At 39.1% G+C, this 16,856-nt stretch overlaps 1 protein-coding gene across 3 annotated transcripts; it reads right to left on the bottom strand.

Moving 5' to 3' along the window:
* Positions 1 to 225: 225 nt before the first annotated feature.
* LOC103458600 (Golgi reassembly-stacking protein 2) lies at positions 226 to 11,097 on the bottom strand. 3 transcript variants are annotated; one of them, XM_008399534.3, is made up of 10 exons: positions 10,648 to 11,097; positions 5,087 to 5,167; positions 4,787 to 4,990; positions 4,620 to 4,706; positions 3,820 to 3,950; positions 2,700 to 2,823; positions 2,462 to 2,594; positions 2,246 to 2,329; positions 1,858 to 1,971; positions 226 to 831 (listed from the first exon to the last, which is right to left on the bottom strand). In XM_008399534.3, the coding sequence occupies exons 1-10, from the start codon at positions 10,708 to 10,710 to the stop codon at positions 626 to 628; spliced, it is 1,227 nt and encodes a 408-aa protein (XP_008397756.1). In that variant the 5' UTR covers positions 10,711 to 11,097; the 3' UTR covers positions 226 to 625. The 3 variants fall into 3 exon arrangements, with proteins under 3 accessions (XP_008397756.1, XP_008397764.1, XP_008397773.1); XM_008399542.3 differs by lacking the exon at positions 1,858 to 1,971 and having other exon boundaries at positions 10,648 to 11,095; XM_008399551.3 differs by lacking the exon at positions 10,648 to 11,097 and having other exon boundaries at positions 4,787 to 5,004; positions 5,087 to 9,051.
* Positions 11,098 to 16,856: the final 5,759 nt, after the last annotated feature.

The following is a 16,856-nucleotide window of genomic DNA, read 5'->3' as shown; positions in this document are numbered from 1 at the left end:
TTTGATGGTAGGTTTCCTGACCACAATTTGTCTGAGAAATGTAATGTTGGGTTTTCATCATAACTTCTTGACATTAACAGAGCACTCTAAAAACGTTTTTAAAACGGTTTCTCAAATACTTAGCCACCACGTGTAGTCAAGGCTATACCACCATCTTCTGGTGATATGTGGAACTGCATGTTTTTCCTTAAAAAAAATCAGGAAGAACCAGAACAGAATAACGAGTCAAGATTATAACAAACTTTACTATGCATTTTCTTTTTCAAAGATGGTTTTACAACAGTGCAAACAAACCTGAAAAAAAAAAAGAATCCTCAGCAGCAACGTCTTTTTTTTTTTAAATCTTCCTCGATACTTTTCAGTAATCTAACCACTAAAATGAAATGATGCCGACAACCGCATTAGTTTTCCCACATTTTATGATCGGCTTCTGGGGACAAGTGAAAATGCATAGTACCAGCCTTGAGTTATGTCTAAATTCAGCTGAAACTCCTCGCATGTATCTTCAGCGTCCTCCAGGAGCTCGGATGCAAACATGGTTTAAACGACCCATTTGTCAGCGACTGACTGCTTATGCTGTGGAAGGACTTGAGGGCGAGGTGTCGTCTTTATGAGTTCCCTCGTGCTAAGATGAGTCCACAGTTACAGTGAAATTAATTGCTCCCGAGTTGGGCACTGATGAATGGTTGGGGGCTTTGGTCAGTGAACTGTTCATGTGGATGGTGGAAGAGGGATAGATGGTGGGGTGTGAATTAACAGCAACGGGTGGATAAATGAAGTCGGAAGGAGTAACACTGGAAACTGCGGCTGGAAGGTTGAGAGGAGGAAGACCTGCAGAGAGCAACAGAAATAAGAAAGCTGCATTAGAAGATTTATTTTATCTGAGTTAACATAAAATGCATCTTTCAAATTATGACTGTATTTATTAGACAATCCCTTAGTTAAAAAGGTAATCATCCTGCTTGCCAAGTCAGGGGTTTACTATGATTAATCGCAAGACCTGCAATATCAATAAAAGACTCAAATGGAACCCGTCTGACAACATGAAGTAGGCCAAACAACTGCAAAAGGAAACAAACAAATGATGTTCAAAGACATGGAGATCAGAATGGAAAAGGTTACAAAGCCAATTCTAAAGCTTTGGGATTCCAGGAAGCCACAGTGACAGCCATTTTTCCATAAATGGAGAAAAATGTTTATGGTAATGAACCCTCCCAGGAGGCAAAATTACTGGAAGAGTGCATCTGCAATTCATTCAGGAAGTCACCTAGCAACACAGCATCTAGAGCTCTGGAGGCCTCGCTCATCTCAGTGCTCATGAATCAATCTCACACAAACAGAGCAAACGCAGCATCCGTGGGAGAGAAACCTCTACTGACCAAAAAGAAAACAAAGACCTGTCCCACATTTCCACAAATAAACCACCTCATGTTCCCCAAGACTTCAGAAAATATTCTGTGGACCGTTGAGAAAACAAGTGTGTGCACGTTGCATCCGATTCAGAAAAAAATAAAACAACCTCATACTGACTCAAACATGTTTGATACTTGAGGACCTGAATGACTTAAGTGGCAAATTCTGCCATCTATCCTGACTGATCAGTTTATCACCGGGTTTAAGGGGGAATTTTCCACATGCGCACGTTGCTGTGGATGGCCTTTCACAGTCAAAAAATTGAAAACATACAAAAGAATTTTGAAATATTGCATGCCATCAACCATTTACAGCAAATGAAAATGTTTAAACAAGAGGATGTGCGCGATACAAGCAGCTACGCATTTTCACTGTATTTTTGTGAAATACAAAACTTCAAACAGCGTTCACAATCTAAGCACAGAGAAGTGAAGCGCAGCATACCGTCATGCTGTATCCCAAGTCCAGGCGGCAGAACATGACCCACTTCTGGCAAAGCAGCGTTTAGGTTCGGGAAATTAGGAAAGGCTGGAATAGCTCCAGGAAGGGGAATCAAGCCTGAGCGACAAGAAATCAAATCCCTTTTTTTTCTTCCCCCAACTAACACACAATTTAAGTTAATTGGCAAAGTATCCAAACTAACAGCAGTTTCAATGATCTCGTTTCTAAACTTGTTGCAGAACTTTAAACATGTAGTGTGACGCCATCAATAACTCCAGTATTCGAGATAATTATATGACGTACCTAATGAAACCCTTGATTCATTTTCTTTAGCCGTTTATTCTTTTGTGCAACATTTGGTTACTCGTGATGTAAAAACAAGCTCACAAACCTGGTTGTGTTGCAGCACCATTTACAGTCAAAGGGAGCGTTTGCTTGGGAATTACATGGTTGGGCGGTGGGATGATGGGAATTCCTGAAACAGCAGGATGGTAGTAGAAACATGTCAACGATGGGGGGGGAGGCGGGGAGGAAAGGTCAATTTAATGCGACTGGTAAATCCAGGATTTGCCAGTAAAAATTTGAAAGAATCTGATCAGTGTTTTACCTGTCGGCGTGTTAACGAGGACAGCCGTTGGCTCAGAGCTGACTGACAAGCTGCTGAGAGGCTGCTCTAATCCAATTGGAGCAGAAGACGAGACGACAACTGGAACGGTTGGAATGACAGCAGAGAGTTGGACCTGGTAACCAGAATTTCTTTATCTCTAAATGTCAACAAAATCTCAAAAGAGATGAAGCAATATGAAATTTTTCCGGATTGAGTTGCCACGGACACGTCACCTTACCTCTGTGTAGCCGTCTTTGGGTATATGAGACGCCTTATGATTCTGCGAAGGGGAACGGGAGTTCTTTTCCTCCTTAAGCGTAGGTATCCTGTGCAGGTAACCAAACCCAATCTTACATCCGAGACTGCGGAAACAGAAATGCGGACAAAATAGCAGAACGGCTCAAGAAAGGTTGTTTTTTTTTTTTTCCCAGAAATGAGATGCTGAAACAAACCAAACCCATAGTGAAACTCTGAAAGCAAAACTAAAACATTTAATGATTTAACACATTAATAGCTTCAAGTTCAGTTCAGTCACAAAGAAACTCTAGAGGAAATTTTAACCCAGGACCTGTCTGGGTCTATGAACAGCAGATAAGTCGGGGATCACACATTCACCTGACTTGTCAGCACCCTAGTCTTATGTTTATAATCAAGTAATTTATTTATTTTTGTTTGTTTTAATGCAATCTTTACTCTGAAAAGTCTGCTTTTCTCACACACATGGAAAGCATTCCCTGACAGTCAGCTGGCGGGTGAACTTGGTCAAAACGATGACGCAGAAAAGTTCGAGGAGTTTTCAAACGTCTGGCCTGCATGACGAGTTTCAAAGGGATGGCCACGTGCAAGAGCCCAATATATAAAACTCTGTTTAGTTGAAGACCAGCTCTTCCTCCAATGCAGTAGAATCACTACCGTTCCTACTGCTGGAGGAGAAAGAGGAGCATTTAAGGTATGTCAGTTGACAAATGGTATGCAATGGCGTACTTTGGTATTTCCTTTAGTCGTGCCAAGCTGACAATCCTGCTTGAAGATAAATGACTAACCAGAAGAGTGTCTTTTTCTATTCTTGGCTAAAGATGGGAGAGAAAATCAGATTTCACAATCACTTTCAGAGGAGGCACCATATGTATCCTGCACCTGCTTTTTGGAATTAGGTGAAGTTTCATTCATGCATCTGGCCCATAAAGATTCAAGTAGAGAGGATCGGCAGATTTGCACCGGAGGCAATTAGGTTTTGTGCCTCTGTTTTTTATGTCTCAGTAAAATGATCAGCAAAGGTAATCTCTCCAATGTGTTTTCAAAAAGTATGACCTGAATTTTCCATTGTCAAAAGGCAACGTGGATCGTTTTCATCATACCTGCCATCTCCGCCCCAGTCAGAGTTCGGGGTGATGATCACCTCGCGGCAGTTGTCTGCGTCCGTGTTGTAAACGTAGAGCTTCAGCTCCTTCCCTTCGTGCGCTTCGACGAGAGAGAACAGGTCTTCGCTCTGAACAAAAACACAGGCCAGGCATAGATATGCAGCAAATTTGATGTTAAGTGTCTCGTAAAAGTGTCAGTCCACACAGTAAAAACAAAGCGGTGGCAGCGTCGTGTTGTGTGGATGCTTTGGTTCAGCAGATACAGGAGCAAATCCTGACAGAAAAACTGTCAGAGCTTCACTTTCAGAAGGCTGTCAACCCTAAACATTAAGCCAAGAACTACAATGAAATGCTTTAGATCAAAGCATATTCGTGTGTTGAAATGGCCTAGTCAAAGTCAAGACAACCTGTAACTTGAAAACTGTTGTTCTCAGATACTCTTCATCCGATCTGACATTCCTCTTTATAGAGAAGAATTGGGCAAACAATGAAGCGCTGGTAGAGACAGAGCAAAAAATGAGACGCAGCTGCGTTTGCAGTGAATCCACAAAATACTGACTCAGTACCACTGAATACAAATGCACGCCACACTTTTCAGATTTGTACTTCTATTGAAAAAAAAAACAAAAAAAACGTAGAGACCAAAGTATAATTTTAATTTAAATTCAAAATTCTTCATCACTCCATCTGTCTGACATGAAAAAAAATAAATAAAAAATTCTGATGTTTGCAGTTGAAGAGTGAATAGTTTTGCAAGCCGCCACACAAAAGACTTCTAATCAGCACAGAGGGCATACCTCACGCATAGCCGTGTCCGCTCCGATTATGTAGTCAACGTAGGGCCTCAAATCAGCCAGGCCTGCAGGAGAGTTTGGCTCCACCTCCTTAATAAAGAAACGCACTCAAGCATTAACTCGGTGGATCTGATGGCAAACAGAGCCTCAAACGAGACCTGCACACTCACCAAGACGTGCCAAACGTTTTGATTGGCCCTTTCAAAGCTGCAGAAGCGAATGCTGAGCCCCAGAAGGCCCTGGCCGCCCCACGTGTTGCTGGGTGTGATGGTCGTCTCCCGGACAGTTTGCGTCCTGCTGTTGTACAGCAGCATCTTGACGGGCCTCTCCACGTTCACTTTCAGCAGCTCTTTCAGGGTGTCGTTGTCCCTGTTCTGTTGCGGACATACTTTAATACTTTAAAAATCAGCGCTCAAACATTAAGACGGCGGTCCGAGCCCTGGATCGGGATGATTCACATAAACACCTACCAGCCTAGTGTCACAAACTGAGATGATAAAATCGAAGAATGGCTCCAGTCGTGCGCGGTAACCCGGGGAATGATCCTGCACCTGAAAAGGTTCACAGGGGTTTTCAGTTCAGGACAAGCGCACCAAAGCAGAACAATTAGGAATGAAGACGTACGTCCGGTCCTTCAAACAGACTGTACATGAAATCCTGTTTGATATGCACGTTTTGTGCCAAAGCAGCAAAGAGAAGATAAAAAATTTAAAACGGAAACCGGAGAAAGATGAAAACAGAATATTTGACATTGCCTGGGTATGTGCATTAGTCACTGAAAAACTAGGCTGTTATGCACATAAATAAATATAGGCAACTAATTATAGAAAAGGGAAAAACACACACACAGAGTCCATATTTAGAACCATCTTTGGCATGAATGGAATTCTTCACATCAGCCTCTGGCATCTCAGCTCACTCCGCTTTGCCTCGTTGGCTCAGTTCACCGACGCCTGCTGGGATTTGTTGTAAAGTTTCTGTGACGTAATTTTAAGGAGGCCCAGGTCAGACTTTGAAATGGGTAATTTAAAAAATAATAATAACAATTTAGTTCCGTTTCATACATTTTTGTTTCATAAATTTGAAAGCTGAAAATGAATTTGGTGAATTATGTCCCACAGTCCAGCTTGGACATGAATACGTTTTCTGAAATTAAGTATCTGGCCCTTTTGGAAATTTTCTAACTTGTCTTCCATTTGAAGTGTTGTGATTAGTTGAATATGATGTGCAATGTATCCTACAAATGTCCATAGAAAATGGTTTCTTATTTTACCTGCTACAGCATAATAAAGACTATTATTCTGTTTTTCCATTTTTTGCAGACTTGTCACTGAATAGCTTTCGATTTTTGCCTCCACAGTACATTTATCTTTGTCTTATAATTTGGCCTAACTTCATTATTCCAGCCTTTACTGTTGGACAGCTGATTTCTTGTTACATACAGTAAAGACTTCAGCACAGCACAAATGGTTCCTATTAGTAAGTTCAGGTAAAAAAAGGCAAAAAGGAGATGAAAACAGTGGCGTTAGACTTTCTTGGTATTTAAGAAAAAAAAAAAGTCAGTTGAGCATCCTGGGTATGTGGACTTTCTAAGACGTTTTTTAAAGAAGCAAATACAGTTTTTATGGCAAGCAGTTTTAGCATAAATTGGGTTTTACTGCCCTTACATTCCAGATATCTCAAATTGTTTTGCATCTAGACGTTTTAGCGATGCAAGATATCTCTAATTATATTTCTACTAGACAAAATAACTATTTGAGATATCTCCAATTACATTCTGACTAGTCGAAATGATGTCAGATTTACCATTGACTTGTATGGAGACTTCAGTTAAAGATATCAAAAATGAATTACTGACCATCTGAAATACATATTTCAGATATTTACAATTAAATTATGGCTAGTCATAAAGTAAATTCAAGATATCTCGATTTTGGTTTTGACTAGTCATAATTGTAATTAAAGATATCTCTAATGACTCCATAATTCAAGATATCTTAAATGTACTTTTGGATAGGAGAAATGTAGTTTTGACTAGTGAAAACTAAATTATAGATATCTTAAAAGCAAATAATGACTAGACCCACTGGCTCAGGTTATAAGAGGAAATAAAATTAGTTACCATAACTACGCGGGTGATACACAGCTCTACATCACGATGTCACCAGGTGACTCTGAACCCATCCAATCACTGAACAGATGCTTAGAACAGATAAATGTGTGGATGTACCAAAACTTTCTCCAGCTGAACAGAAACAAAACTGAAGTTATCATCTTTGGACCTAAAGAGGAGCGAACCACAATCAATGCACAGCTTCAGTTTTTACAACTAAAAACCAGCGATCAGGCCCAAAACCTGGGAGTAATGATGGACTCTGACCTGAACCTTCAGAGCCACATTAAGACAGTCACAAAGTCGGCCTTCTATCACCTGAAGAACATCTCTAGGATTAGAGGACTTATGCCCAAGCGAGATCTAGAGAAACTCATCCATGCGTTTATCTTTAGCCTCATTGATTACTGCAACAGCGTCTTCACAGGTCTGACTAACAAACAGTTGCAGCTGATCCACAATGCTGCTGCTCGTGTTCTCACTAAAACCAGGAAGATAGAGCACATAACAGTTTTAAAGTCCCTACACTGGCTCCCTGTAGCTCAGAGAATAGATTTTAAAATATTGTTGATAGTTTATAAATCAATGAACAGTTTAGCACCACAATACATTAAAGATCTGTTATTGCTGTACCAACCGTCTAGACCCCTCAGATCTTCTGGTTCTGGTCTGCATCCCCAGAACCAAACGAGGAGAAGCAGCATTCAGTTTCTATGCACCACAAATTTGGAACAAACTTCCAGAAAACTGTAAAACAGCTGAAACACTGGGTGCCTTTAAATCTCAACTTAAAACCCACCTGTTTAGAGTTGCTTATGGCTAAATTAGGTTTAGAGTGCGGGGTTTGATGTCTTTGATGTTTTTATCTTTACTTTTCATCTAGTTAACTACTTTTTATTTCTCTTTCACACTGTCTATGTAAAGTCCCCCCGGAAAACGTCCCAGTTAAACGAATCTATATTTAAGGGTGTGAGAATCCTTGTTAAATGACATCTTAACTAAAACTCTGAGGTGTGAGACGCTTAACTGAAGTCCTACAAGGTTTTAATGTTCATCTTTTTTAATCTTTTTTTTCTTTTTCTTTAAAAAAATTCTGTTTTTCTAACTGTTTATTCACTGTCGCATGCTGTTTTTATTTTAATTATGTAAAGCACTTTGAAATACCTTGCTGTTGAAATGTGCTATACACATAAAATTTGATTGATAGACAAAACTAAATTAAAGATATCTTTAATTGTAATTTTGACTAGTCATAATTGTGTTGAAGTCTTGAAGATATCTTAAATCGTAATTACGGATATGTGATCCAGTGACGTCATTTGAGATATCCTGAAAATAATTTTGACTAGTCAAAATGTAATTGAAGATATCTTGAATTATTATTCTTACTAGTCAGAATGTAAATACAGACATCTTAAATTACCGTTCCGGATAGTCAAAATATAGTTTTGTCTAGTCAAAATGCATTTTTAGATATCTGGAATGTAATAACGGATAGTCCGACGAAACAGAATTTATGTTAAAACGGCTTGCCATACAGTGTTGTCCTCTTCGAGTCTGAGCTCAAACTTAATGACCTCAGAAGGAAAACATACAAACTTCTGGGTTAAACGTGTTTTATGGTGAAACAGGTTCAGGTTTAACTCGTCTGAAGAACAAATAGGTGGTGATGAATGACGGTGACACCTGCCTCTGAGCAAGTACAGAGGCACATTTAAATCACCCCAACAAGAATATTTTCCACTCTATCTTACGGAACTGAGATGTTTTGAGAATAAATTATCGTCGCTGGTTGACTACAATCAAAGGATTACATTGTGGATAATCTGCACTATGTCAACAAACCGCACCCTAAGAGTTTTAAGGCTTTTTGGGGTCACTTTTCAAATTTTCCTCATCAGTTAAAACAGCAAATGAAGGTGAAAGTTCACTGCAACACCAGCCAGCAGGTCAAACTTGTTAAAAAAAAAAAATTAAAACGAATGAATGTAAAGGGCATCTTTGTCATACGTTACGCAGGTGACTGTTGATTTTAGATGGAGACACCTGCCTTACAAGTTTAAAAAAAAAAAAAAAAAAAAGAAAAAAAACCCGCCCAGTTATTAAATGCCGTCTATAAACGCTCCAGTCTTTGTCTTTGTTCTCCCTGGCAACCTTCAGTCTGACCAGCAGGTTTTTCTTAGAAAGCAAAGGTCTCCTAATTCTTCTTATGCCTCTTTAAATCCCTCACGAGCTTCGAGATTTTTGGAAACGAGGCAAATGTCCTTCCAAATATTTAGCAACAAAGTTTTTCTATTGCGTGCGGTTGCCCATATTGCAACCACACTAGATCCGACGAATCTAGTGTGACGTTAGCCATTATAAATAGGAATATGTATCTGGGTATCCAAATTTATTTCTCAGAAATTGAGATATTTTTTTTTTTTTTCAAATTACATTTTGCAAAACAACTTTTAAGATGAATTTTAAAGATGTAAACTTTTAATGAAATATATAAACGAAATGCACAGACATTCATTTGGTGACCTGTTTTCCACACAGCAGTATGCCTGAATTTTTAAAGGTTATATTTTGCAACAACAATACCAAAATGTGTAAAATAATAATTTTGGTCCGATAAATACACATTTCTTTTTTGTTATATTAACTAATGGCTTAACCTTAGATTTGCTTAAATATGTTAAACTCAAAATCAAAAACACTTTGGATTGTTGGTGTGGTGGTGCAGCGGTTGAGCACAGCCCACATAAGGAGGCCTTAGTCCTTGACTCGGCCGTCGCAGGTTCAATTCCCGGCCTGGTGACTTTTGCCGCATGTCTTCCCCAACTCTCATTACCCACTTTCCTGTCAATTCACTATCAAATAAAGGCCACTAGAGCCAATAAAAAAAAAAACACTTTGGAAAAAAATATTTCATGCACGAAAGGGTTGAGATTAATTTTAAATAATTCACATCAGTATTTGGTTGTAATTGGTTTCAACTTTCTTTGTATAAAGCCTTAGAACAAGAATATATTATTTTGGTGTTGAAATATTGGATATTGAAATCACAGCTGTTGACCTTTATCGCTCATTAGGTTTGGAAATAATACACATTTATTGCTCCTAAAGTAAAAAAATAACAGATTAGGGACAATCTGCTTTGATGCAAAGCCCTACTTTTGTGTTTGTAATTTTCTTTAAAAAAAAAATTTAAAAAATGAACAAAGAGAGACTGACAACATGAGGTAAGCTAAAAGATCTTCAAAAGGATCCCATCTGGTCCTGATAGGGGTAAATAATTGAGAAACAGAAACCTTTACCTGTTTACATTTACATTATTTTTATCTGACCTTATAGTTTTCTTGTTTTTGAGCTCGGTTGTTTTAGTAAAGCTTGACCTAATTCTCCACTGAGTGGGTCCGAATAAGATCTCCAAATGATATTTGGTCCTCAGTCCAGAGTTGGATGTGCAGATAAAACTATCCCAGGAATCCCTTCTATTCAGACTAAAGGTGGGGACAGGACACACCTTTCTCCATTAGTCATGTAGTGGCCACACCGGTTATTCTGGCATCAAGGAGAATAACCTCCTGAGAGCTGCGAACCGGAGATGAGAACTGCACAAACAGGCGTTAAAAACACGTCCAACATTTCATTTCATTTAAATTCATAGATGTATTCATTTCCTGGCGCACTCCAACCAAACCGGAGCGGACCCTCCGCGACAACCTCGTTAATCTGCTCCACATTAAAGACGAGCAGCTGTTTTCACATCTAAAGTAACAAGGAAATGCTTTCTATGGCGGATGTATATCTCCATATGTGAATCCTCCTCGTGTTCCCTATTAGATACAAACCAATGCACCGCAGTGTGTCTTAATTTCCTAGAGGAGCGTTAATGTTAGCCGGGCAGGCGACCATTACAGCTGCTCTTACCCGAAGGACGTGGTAACCTTCGGATCCTCCACCGGGGATCTGGACGCTCTGAGAGCCCCCCATGTCCCCCCCCCTGAATCCGACCGCCGCGGTGGGATATTTGCGCTGGTTTAACAGGCGGCTGCTCTGTCGGAAAGAGTCATGTCGTGATTCCTGTCGTTCGTGGTGTCCTGCTGCTGCTGCTGCTGCTGCTGCACTTCCTGTGCTGCAGTCCTCCCTCCTCCCTACCAGCTGTGTGATGACAGCATCTCCCGAGCTGTGATGTCACCGACTCCAAAAAATACGACACGCAGGTGTATCTCAGTGAATTACAATAGGCAAGTTCGAACAGAATAAAATTTCATGATCATATACTGACAGCTAATAACCCCCCTCAACATTCAGCTGACATAAGCCCAGTCAAAAAATGAAAGCGGATAGAAAAACAGGTAATGCCATGATGACACGATGGCCATTAACAGCAGGTGTAGCCTGGATTGGTAATTGCTAAAGAGGCTGGTTGTTCACAAAGCGTTGTATTCGTGCATATTAATGGAAAGTAGCGCGGAAGGAAAAAGTGCGAGATAACAGCAATCTCAAGAAGATTGTGAATTTAAACAGAGTCAACAGTTTGGGGGATATTACTGCTTGAAGTGTCATTTCTTCTCCAGCTGCTTGTCAGCCAGATTTTATCAGCAGAAGCCTCTTACCAGGTAAAACAAAAAAATTTTGCATTTCATTTTGACAGTAAGTTCAAGAGTTTGAAAATTCCCAGTTGCTTAAAAGTTGAAGGTTCTGAAATACTTAGAATCTCAAACAACTTGCTGCATATTAGTGATTTGTTACATTTATTGTATTCTTTTTCACTGTTTCCTTTAAGTTGGACCATTCATATGATTTATATTTTTCCTTTTTAAAAGTCACTATTTCAGTCCAATTTTTTTCCCCAATTTGCTCAATGTCAAGATTTCCATATGTGTTTTCTTTTCTTTCTTTCCTTTTTTTAATTTGTTTCCTCTAAACTCACTACCTTGTTTGTACTTTCTCTCATTTTGACACCCAAATCTCCGGATATTACTAATTGCTTTAACCAAACTTTGGTGCTGGACTTCTTCAAATAAATAAGCAGCCTATGATCAAATAAATAAAGCAGTTTGAGGTTATATGTACATATTCTCCCCAATGTAAAGATGTTCCTACTTTTAAATATTCCTACTTCTTTATTTTTCGAATCGTCCTTTGAAGCTCGTCTTTAATTTTAGCGGAACGATTCTTGAAGCAGTAATATCAGCACAATGCTGCCCCCTACCACAAATCAGATGAACTGCAGGGTGCTTGGAACAGCAACTTTGAATAATGTCCTGTTCCTTATTGCACAATAAACTAACACGAATTCATGTGTTTCTGTAGAAGTTAGTGGCGTCATTGTGTGTGTTTCAATACCTTACTAAAATAAACTAGAAAACCAAACAAACAAAAAATAAAAACAATTGCTGGGTATGTATCCCTGTCAAAGAAAGATCTTATTTACAAATTAGATTTCACAAAAACAAATGGGCATACAAAGAAAAAGGTTAAAAAAAACAACAACAATTATTTGCTCCCCTTGCTTCGGGTATAATTAGCAAACTAGAATAATAGTTTTTCCATAGAAGACATCTGTAAAGGTCAGAAAGAGTTGAACATGCAACCTCTTCAGGAGATTGCAGTCACAGGATCTACAACTGTTTGAATAAACTTGTATGAGTCACAACAACGCCGATTTCCCCTTTGGAGTCGACAAAGCGTTTTGAATTGAATTACATTTGAACGGATGAGAACAAAAACTGCTGAGCAACTGAGGCTCATCTTCAGGAACAAAGATCACCGACTTGCCAGCAATGTGTGTTTTCAAATAAATTAAACATCTCCCAAGTGAAGTGATTCAGTGACTGCAACTCCTTTTTTATTGTTTTCTTACAACTGAAATAGAAATGCTTGGATTTTAAACTATTTCCTATCATTTTTAAGTTTCCTTTTTTAACGATAGTTTCAAAGAGGAGTTCTGTAGACGTTCATTGTTATTCCAGAGCGGTGCTGTGGTGTTTTGCATGGAGACACTTACCCTTTCAAGCTGTAGATAAATAAACTCCAGAGTTGAGCAGCTGCTTGGTGATGCCTTGAAACAATAAGACCACTGCTCTGGGTCGCTGCACTAAAATTACTATTCTGCACTCCCTCAAGATTTTACAACTACAGCTGCAAAAGAAAAAAAAAGTGTAATACCATTTTATTTTGTCACTTTAACCACAGAAATCCAGCCTGCGAAAAAAATATCCTCTGAGTGGACTAATGCTGTACATCTTTTAGAGGTCCAGGATATTTTTGTCTAATATATAAATGCTGATGTATTTGCTCTCTGCTCCACAAGGAGGCAGAGAAAAGAAGTGCAAATCCGATTTAAATAAAATCCTACATCTATAACTATGCATAAACATTATGTATAAACTTAAACTTTTCCACATTTTCTCACATTGCTGCTATAAAGTTTAACCGTTTTTTGTTAGGTTTTTATATGAAAGACCAACAGAAGATGATCCATCTTTGCTCCAAATGTCCGGTTAAGACACAGATGGACTATATTTACTAATTACTTGACTTCTGAAGGCAGCTGGTTATGCTCGATTTTTTTTTTTTTTTTTTTTGAGATATCATAAAATAGGGGGTTGAACACTTTTCACATTTTTATTTGTTCACCTTGAAACCACGTATCATTTTCCTTCCACTTTGTAATTACACTTTATTTTGTGTTGGTCCATCACATAAAACCAGACTTCAAGGTATTTTCTGAAGAAAATACCTTGAAGTCTGGCTCCAAATGGACAAAATGTGGAAAAGTTCATGGAGTATGGAAACTTTGGCATTGTAATTTGAACAACATCAAATGTTTTCCCTCCTAGTCTGCTCAGTTTTTTTTTTTTTTTTTTACAGGAAGTAGAAATGACTTACTGATCCTGCAGAAAACAGCTTGTTTTCTTTATCAAGCCTGTATAACAATCCCCTGCCAACATAATCTTGGTTTTTCGGAGTCAGTAAGCTGCAGAATATCTGCCCAGAGGCTGATATTCTTTTCTCCCCTCACAAAAAACCACCCATGTTTTACTAGAAGCCCTTTTTTTTTTTTTTTTAAAGAAATGCCACATTAGATTTGCAAGGAAATGGACAAGTTATTAATCAACGACTCAACATTCAGTCTCCACCAATATTAATCAGTCTATGGACACGTAATCATTAAGAGAAGGCCATTTAGACAAGTGCAACCAATTAAAATTAGCTTAGCAGATGGAGGCCTTAAGGTGTTATAATTGATCCGGTTATCAGTGTTGAGTCAAGTGCAGTTAGTGTTTGGTTTAACCATAAAAATGCTCAAATTATGTTAGTACCTAAAGACGAATTAACTAATGATTCTTCTTCTTCGTGCACATGGCACTCTCACAAGCAAAGCTGTTATCAAAGCTAACAATAATGATAATGTAGGGTTAAAGCTAATTCAAAGAGAAGCATTTAGTCTGCTGAGCTGTGTGTGAGAGCAGCGTGAGGATGAAGGAGGGGGAAGGGCTGGCAGGCAGCCTGCAGTCAATATCATCTTTTCATTAGACTTCCCTCACACAATGGGAGCGTCAGTATCTATCAGGAAACTAATGTGGCAGTGATTCCCAAAGGCGGGAGATATATTTAGCACATCAGGGAAGGACTGACAAAATCCATGGATTCATGAGATACTGAGACAGAGAGAGAGAGAGAGAGAGAGAGAGAGAAAGAGAGAGAGAGAGTGAGAGACAGAGAAGGGAAGATAAGAATGCAGAGGAGAAGATGGTCAGTGACTCAATATGGAAACCTTGCTCAAAGTTTCCACCAAACTGATGTCTTTTAAAGGAAAAAAAAAGCATTTATTCTCATCTAAAGAACGTTGTCTTGGACTTATTTTGATTAGGGCTGAATCATCTGTGTGGAGACCAGACCAGAGCAGAGACACTTTAGAAAGTTTCCAGTCTGAGTCAGCCAGGCCGCCATCCAGAAATAGCTGCAACAACTAGATGCCCTGCTATCACTGGAGGGCTTAATATGGGCAGCTGCACAGGGCGCCATTAGAAGAGGGTGGGTGGGAGTCATCAAATAAAAAAAAAAAGAAAAGATGTTGGCAACCAATTTCTTCACATGGTAAGTCTGACACCCAGAGACAGGACATGTGGAAAATTATCTGCACACCGCAGCAGGTTGATGGGGCAAAGTTTAAAGAATCTGTTTTGAAAGCATCCGTCACCATTTTTGTTATGTATTTGTAGATGATTTAAGTAAAAAAAACAAAACACTTTGGTTTAAAGTGACAGAAGAATGTCATGTTTTTGTCTCTTAAATTGTCACATTTGCATTTTCATCAGTAACAGTTTAAACCTTTTTCAAAGCTTTTTCTGATTTTAATTTTAACTCCATATTGCGGCTTTTTATTTTTTAAACATTTGATTAAGCATTATACAGATTTAATGGCACATATTATGAATTAATTGACTCTGATATGGAACACTGATTTAGGACTCCAAAACCCACCAGACTGTGACTGACTGCAGGAGCTATAAAACCTTTTTCCATTTGCATTCAATCATAACATTCTCCTGCAGCTGCCTCCAAATTAGCTGCATTATTATGCTTTAGGAACGTTTAACCTCCACGGATACAATCATTCAAAAAGCACCAAACAAAAAGCAGAAATGACTCCCCCTGTAGAAGGAAGTCAGAGGTGATTTTCAGTGGTCGCTCCCTCCACCCCTCCGCTTTCTGCAGCTTCACAAAAGCCTCCATTGACACCGGGTCCTGTAATGATTGCTGCACTGAAGCATGAAACAAAGAAATAGCGTCGGCCCGGTGGAGGAAGGGAGGAGAGCCGCTCAAACAGTCAGTCGATCTTTTTGTGAGTGTGTCGAGATAAAACACAGCGAGGCAGATCCTTGAAATAGGCTCTGCGGGAGTTTTGGGGGGGTAAATGTTAAGAGATCACAGTCGAATGCATTTTATGACAAAAAAAATGTGAGGAAAGGGAGAAACGAGGAGAATGGCTGTGGGGGCTCATGAAATTTCAGATGGAAGATTATCAATCACTTAAAAAAGTCTCTTAGGGGTGATTAATCTGACTAATGGTGCTAACAGGACTGAGAGGAGGTTCTGGAAAGAAAAAAAAAAGAAAAAAAAAACGGACCCAAAAATGTTTAAATGAAGAACTCAAACTTTTATGCAACCCAAAGATTTGATGCTGTAGATGAAATAATATTTTCAACATGTTAAGGTTAACATGCACAGCCTTTATTTTGCAATGATAATATTTGAATAATACGTTGCAAAACCTGCCATTTCAGCAAACGACGACAGCAGACGTGAAATGAACAGTGCAAGCTGCAGCTGCTTGCTGTTCCATCTCGCAGCTGAAAGGTCCTGGATTCAAATCACGGTTTGGGATCTTTCTGCATTTTCTCCACTCACATGCATGAGCTCTACTAGGGTGCTCCAGCTTCTATCCACAGGTCAAATCCTTAGCTGATGAACTGGTCCTTGGAAGTGAGCATCCTGTGATAGGCTGGTGAGCCATCTGAGCTGCATCTTCCTCAAAGAAAAACTCACTGTATAATTAGCCAAGTCCATGCATTCACCATCATTCCAGATAGCACCTGATCGAAGACGCATGAAGCTCAAACGGCTTGGTAAGCTCAAACGGTGAGTTCAGACTGCATGCGGTCTGCTGCACTGGCTAACCGTGGCACTATTTAAGGCGATGCAAGCAGAATAATGCAACACATTCTCACTCCCGACTCATCATATATTGTGTTGAATAATGTGTTTACTCATTTTACAAGAGGAAAATATGCACAGAAACAAACCGGATGGAAGAATACAAACAGCACGGTTTGAGAAGGATCCAAAAATATCTAATATAAAAAAATTCTTGTCTTCTATAATATGGACTAATTGCACCGTTATTTTGCCTGCTGTGATGTCAGCTACCATAATATACACAAAGCAGAATCAACAGTTCTCCATGGCACTTTTTGAAAACTTTACATTTTGTGAAATTCTTCATCCTCATCCTATTCTCCCATACTTCATTGCCCAGCTGTGCTCTTACTGTCACAGTGCATTTGTGGTTACATTTTTTTATTTTTTCCCCATCGGATCCTTGAGTCTTTCAAAGAAACCACAGA

This window comes from Poecilia reticulata, chromosome 2, assembly GCF_904066995.2.
Source record: "Poecilia reticulata chromosome 2, P_reticulata-male-v2, whole genome shotgun sequence".
In the NCBI taxonomy this organism is placed as follows: Eukaryota; Metazoa; Chordata; class Actinopteri; order Cyprinodontiformes; family Poeciliidae; genus Poecilia; species Poecilia reticulata.
This window is presented reverse-complemented; position numbering and strand designations above follow the sequence as displayed.

What these genes read in the sequence shown, in the direction of transcription:
- LOC103458600 (XM_008399534.3), bottom strand. Translation starts at nt 10,710, where the DNA reads ATGGGGGGCTCTCAGAGCGTCCAGATCCCCGGTGGAGGATCCGAAGGT. An exon ending in CGGACACGGCTATGCGTGAG is followed by an intron (nt 3,951 to 4,619) that starts GTATGCCCTCTG and finishes GTTTTTGTTCAG; the next exon opens with AGCGAAGACCTGTTCTCTCT. An exon ending in CCTCGTTAACACGCCGACAG is followed by an intron (nt 2,330 to 2,461) that starts GTAAAACACTGA and finishes CTGCTGTTTCAG; the next exon opens with GAATTCCCATCATCCCACCG.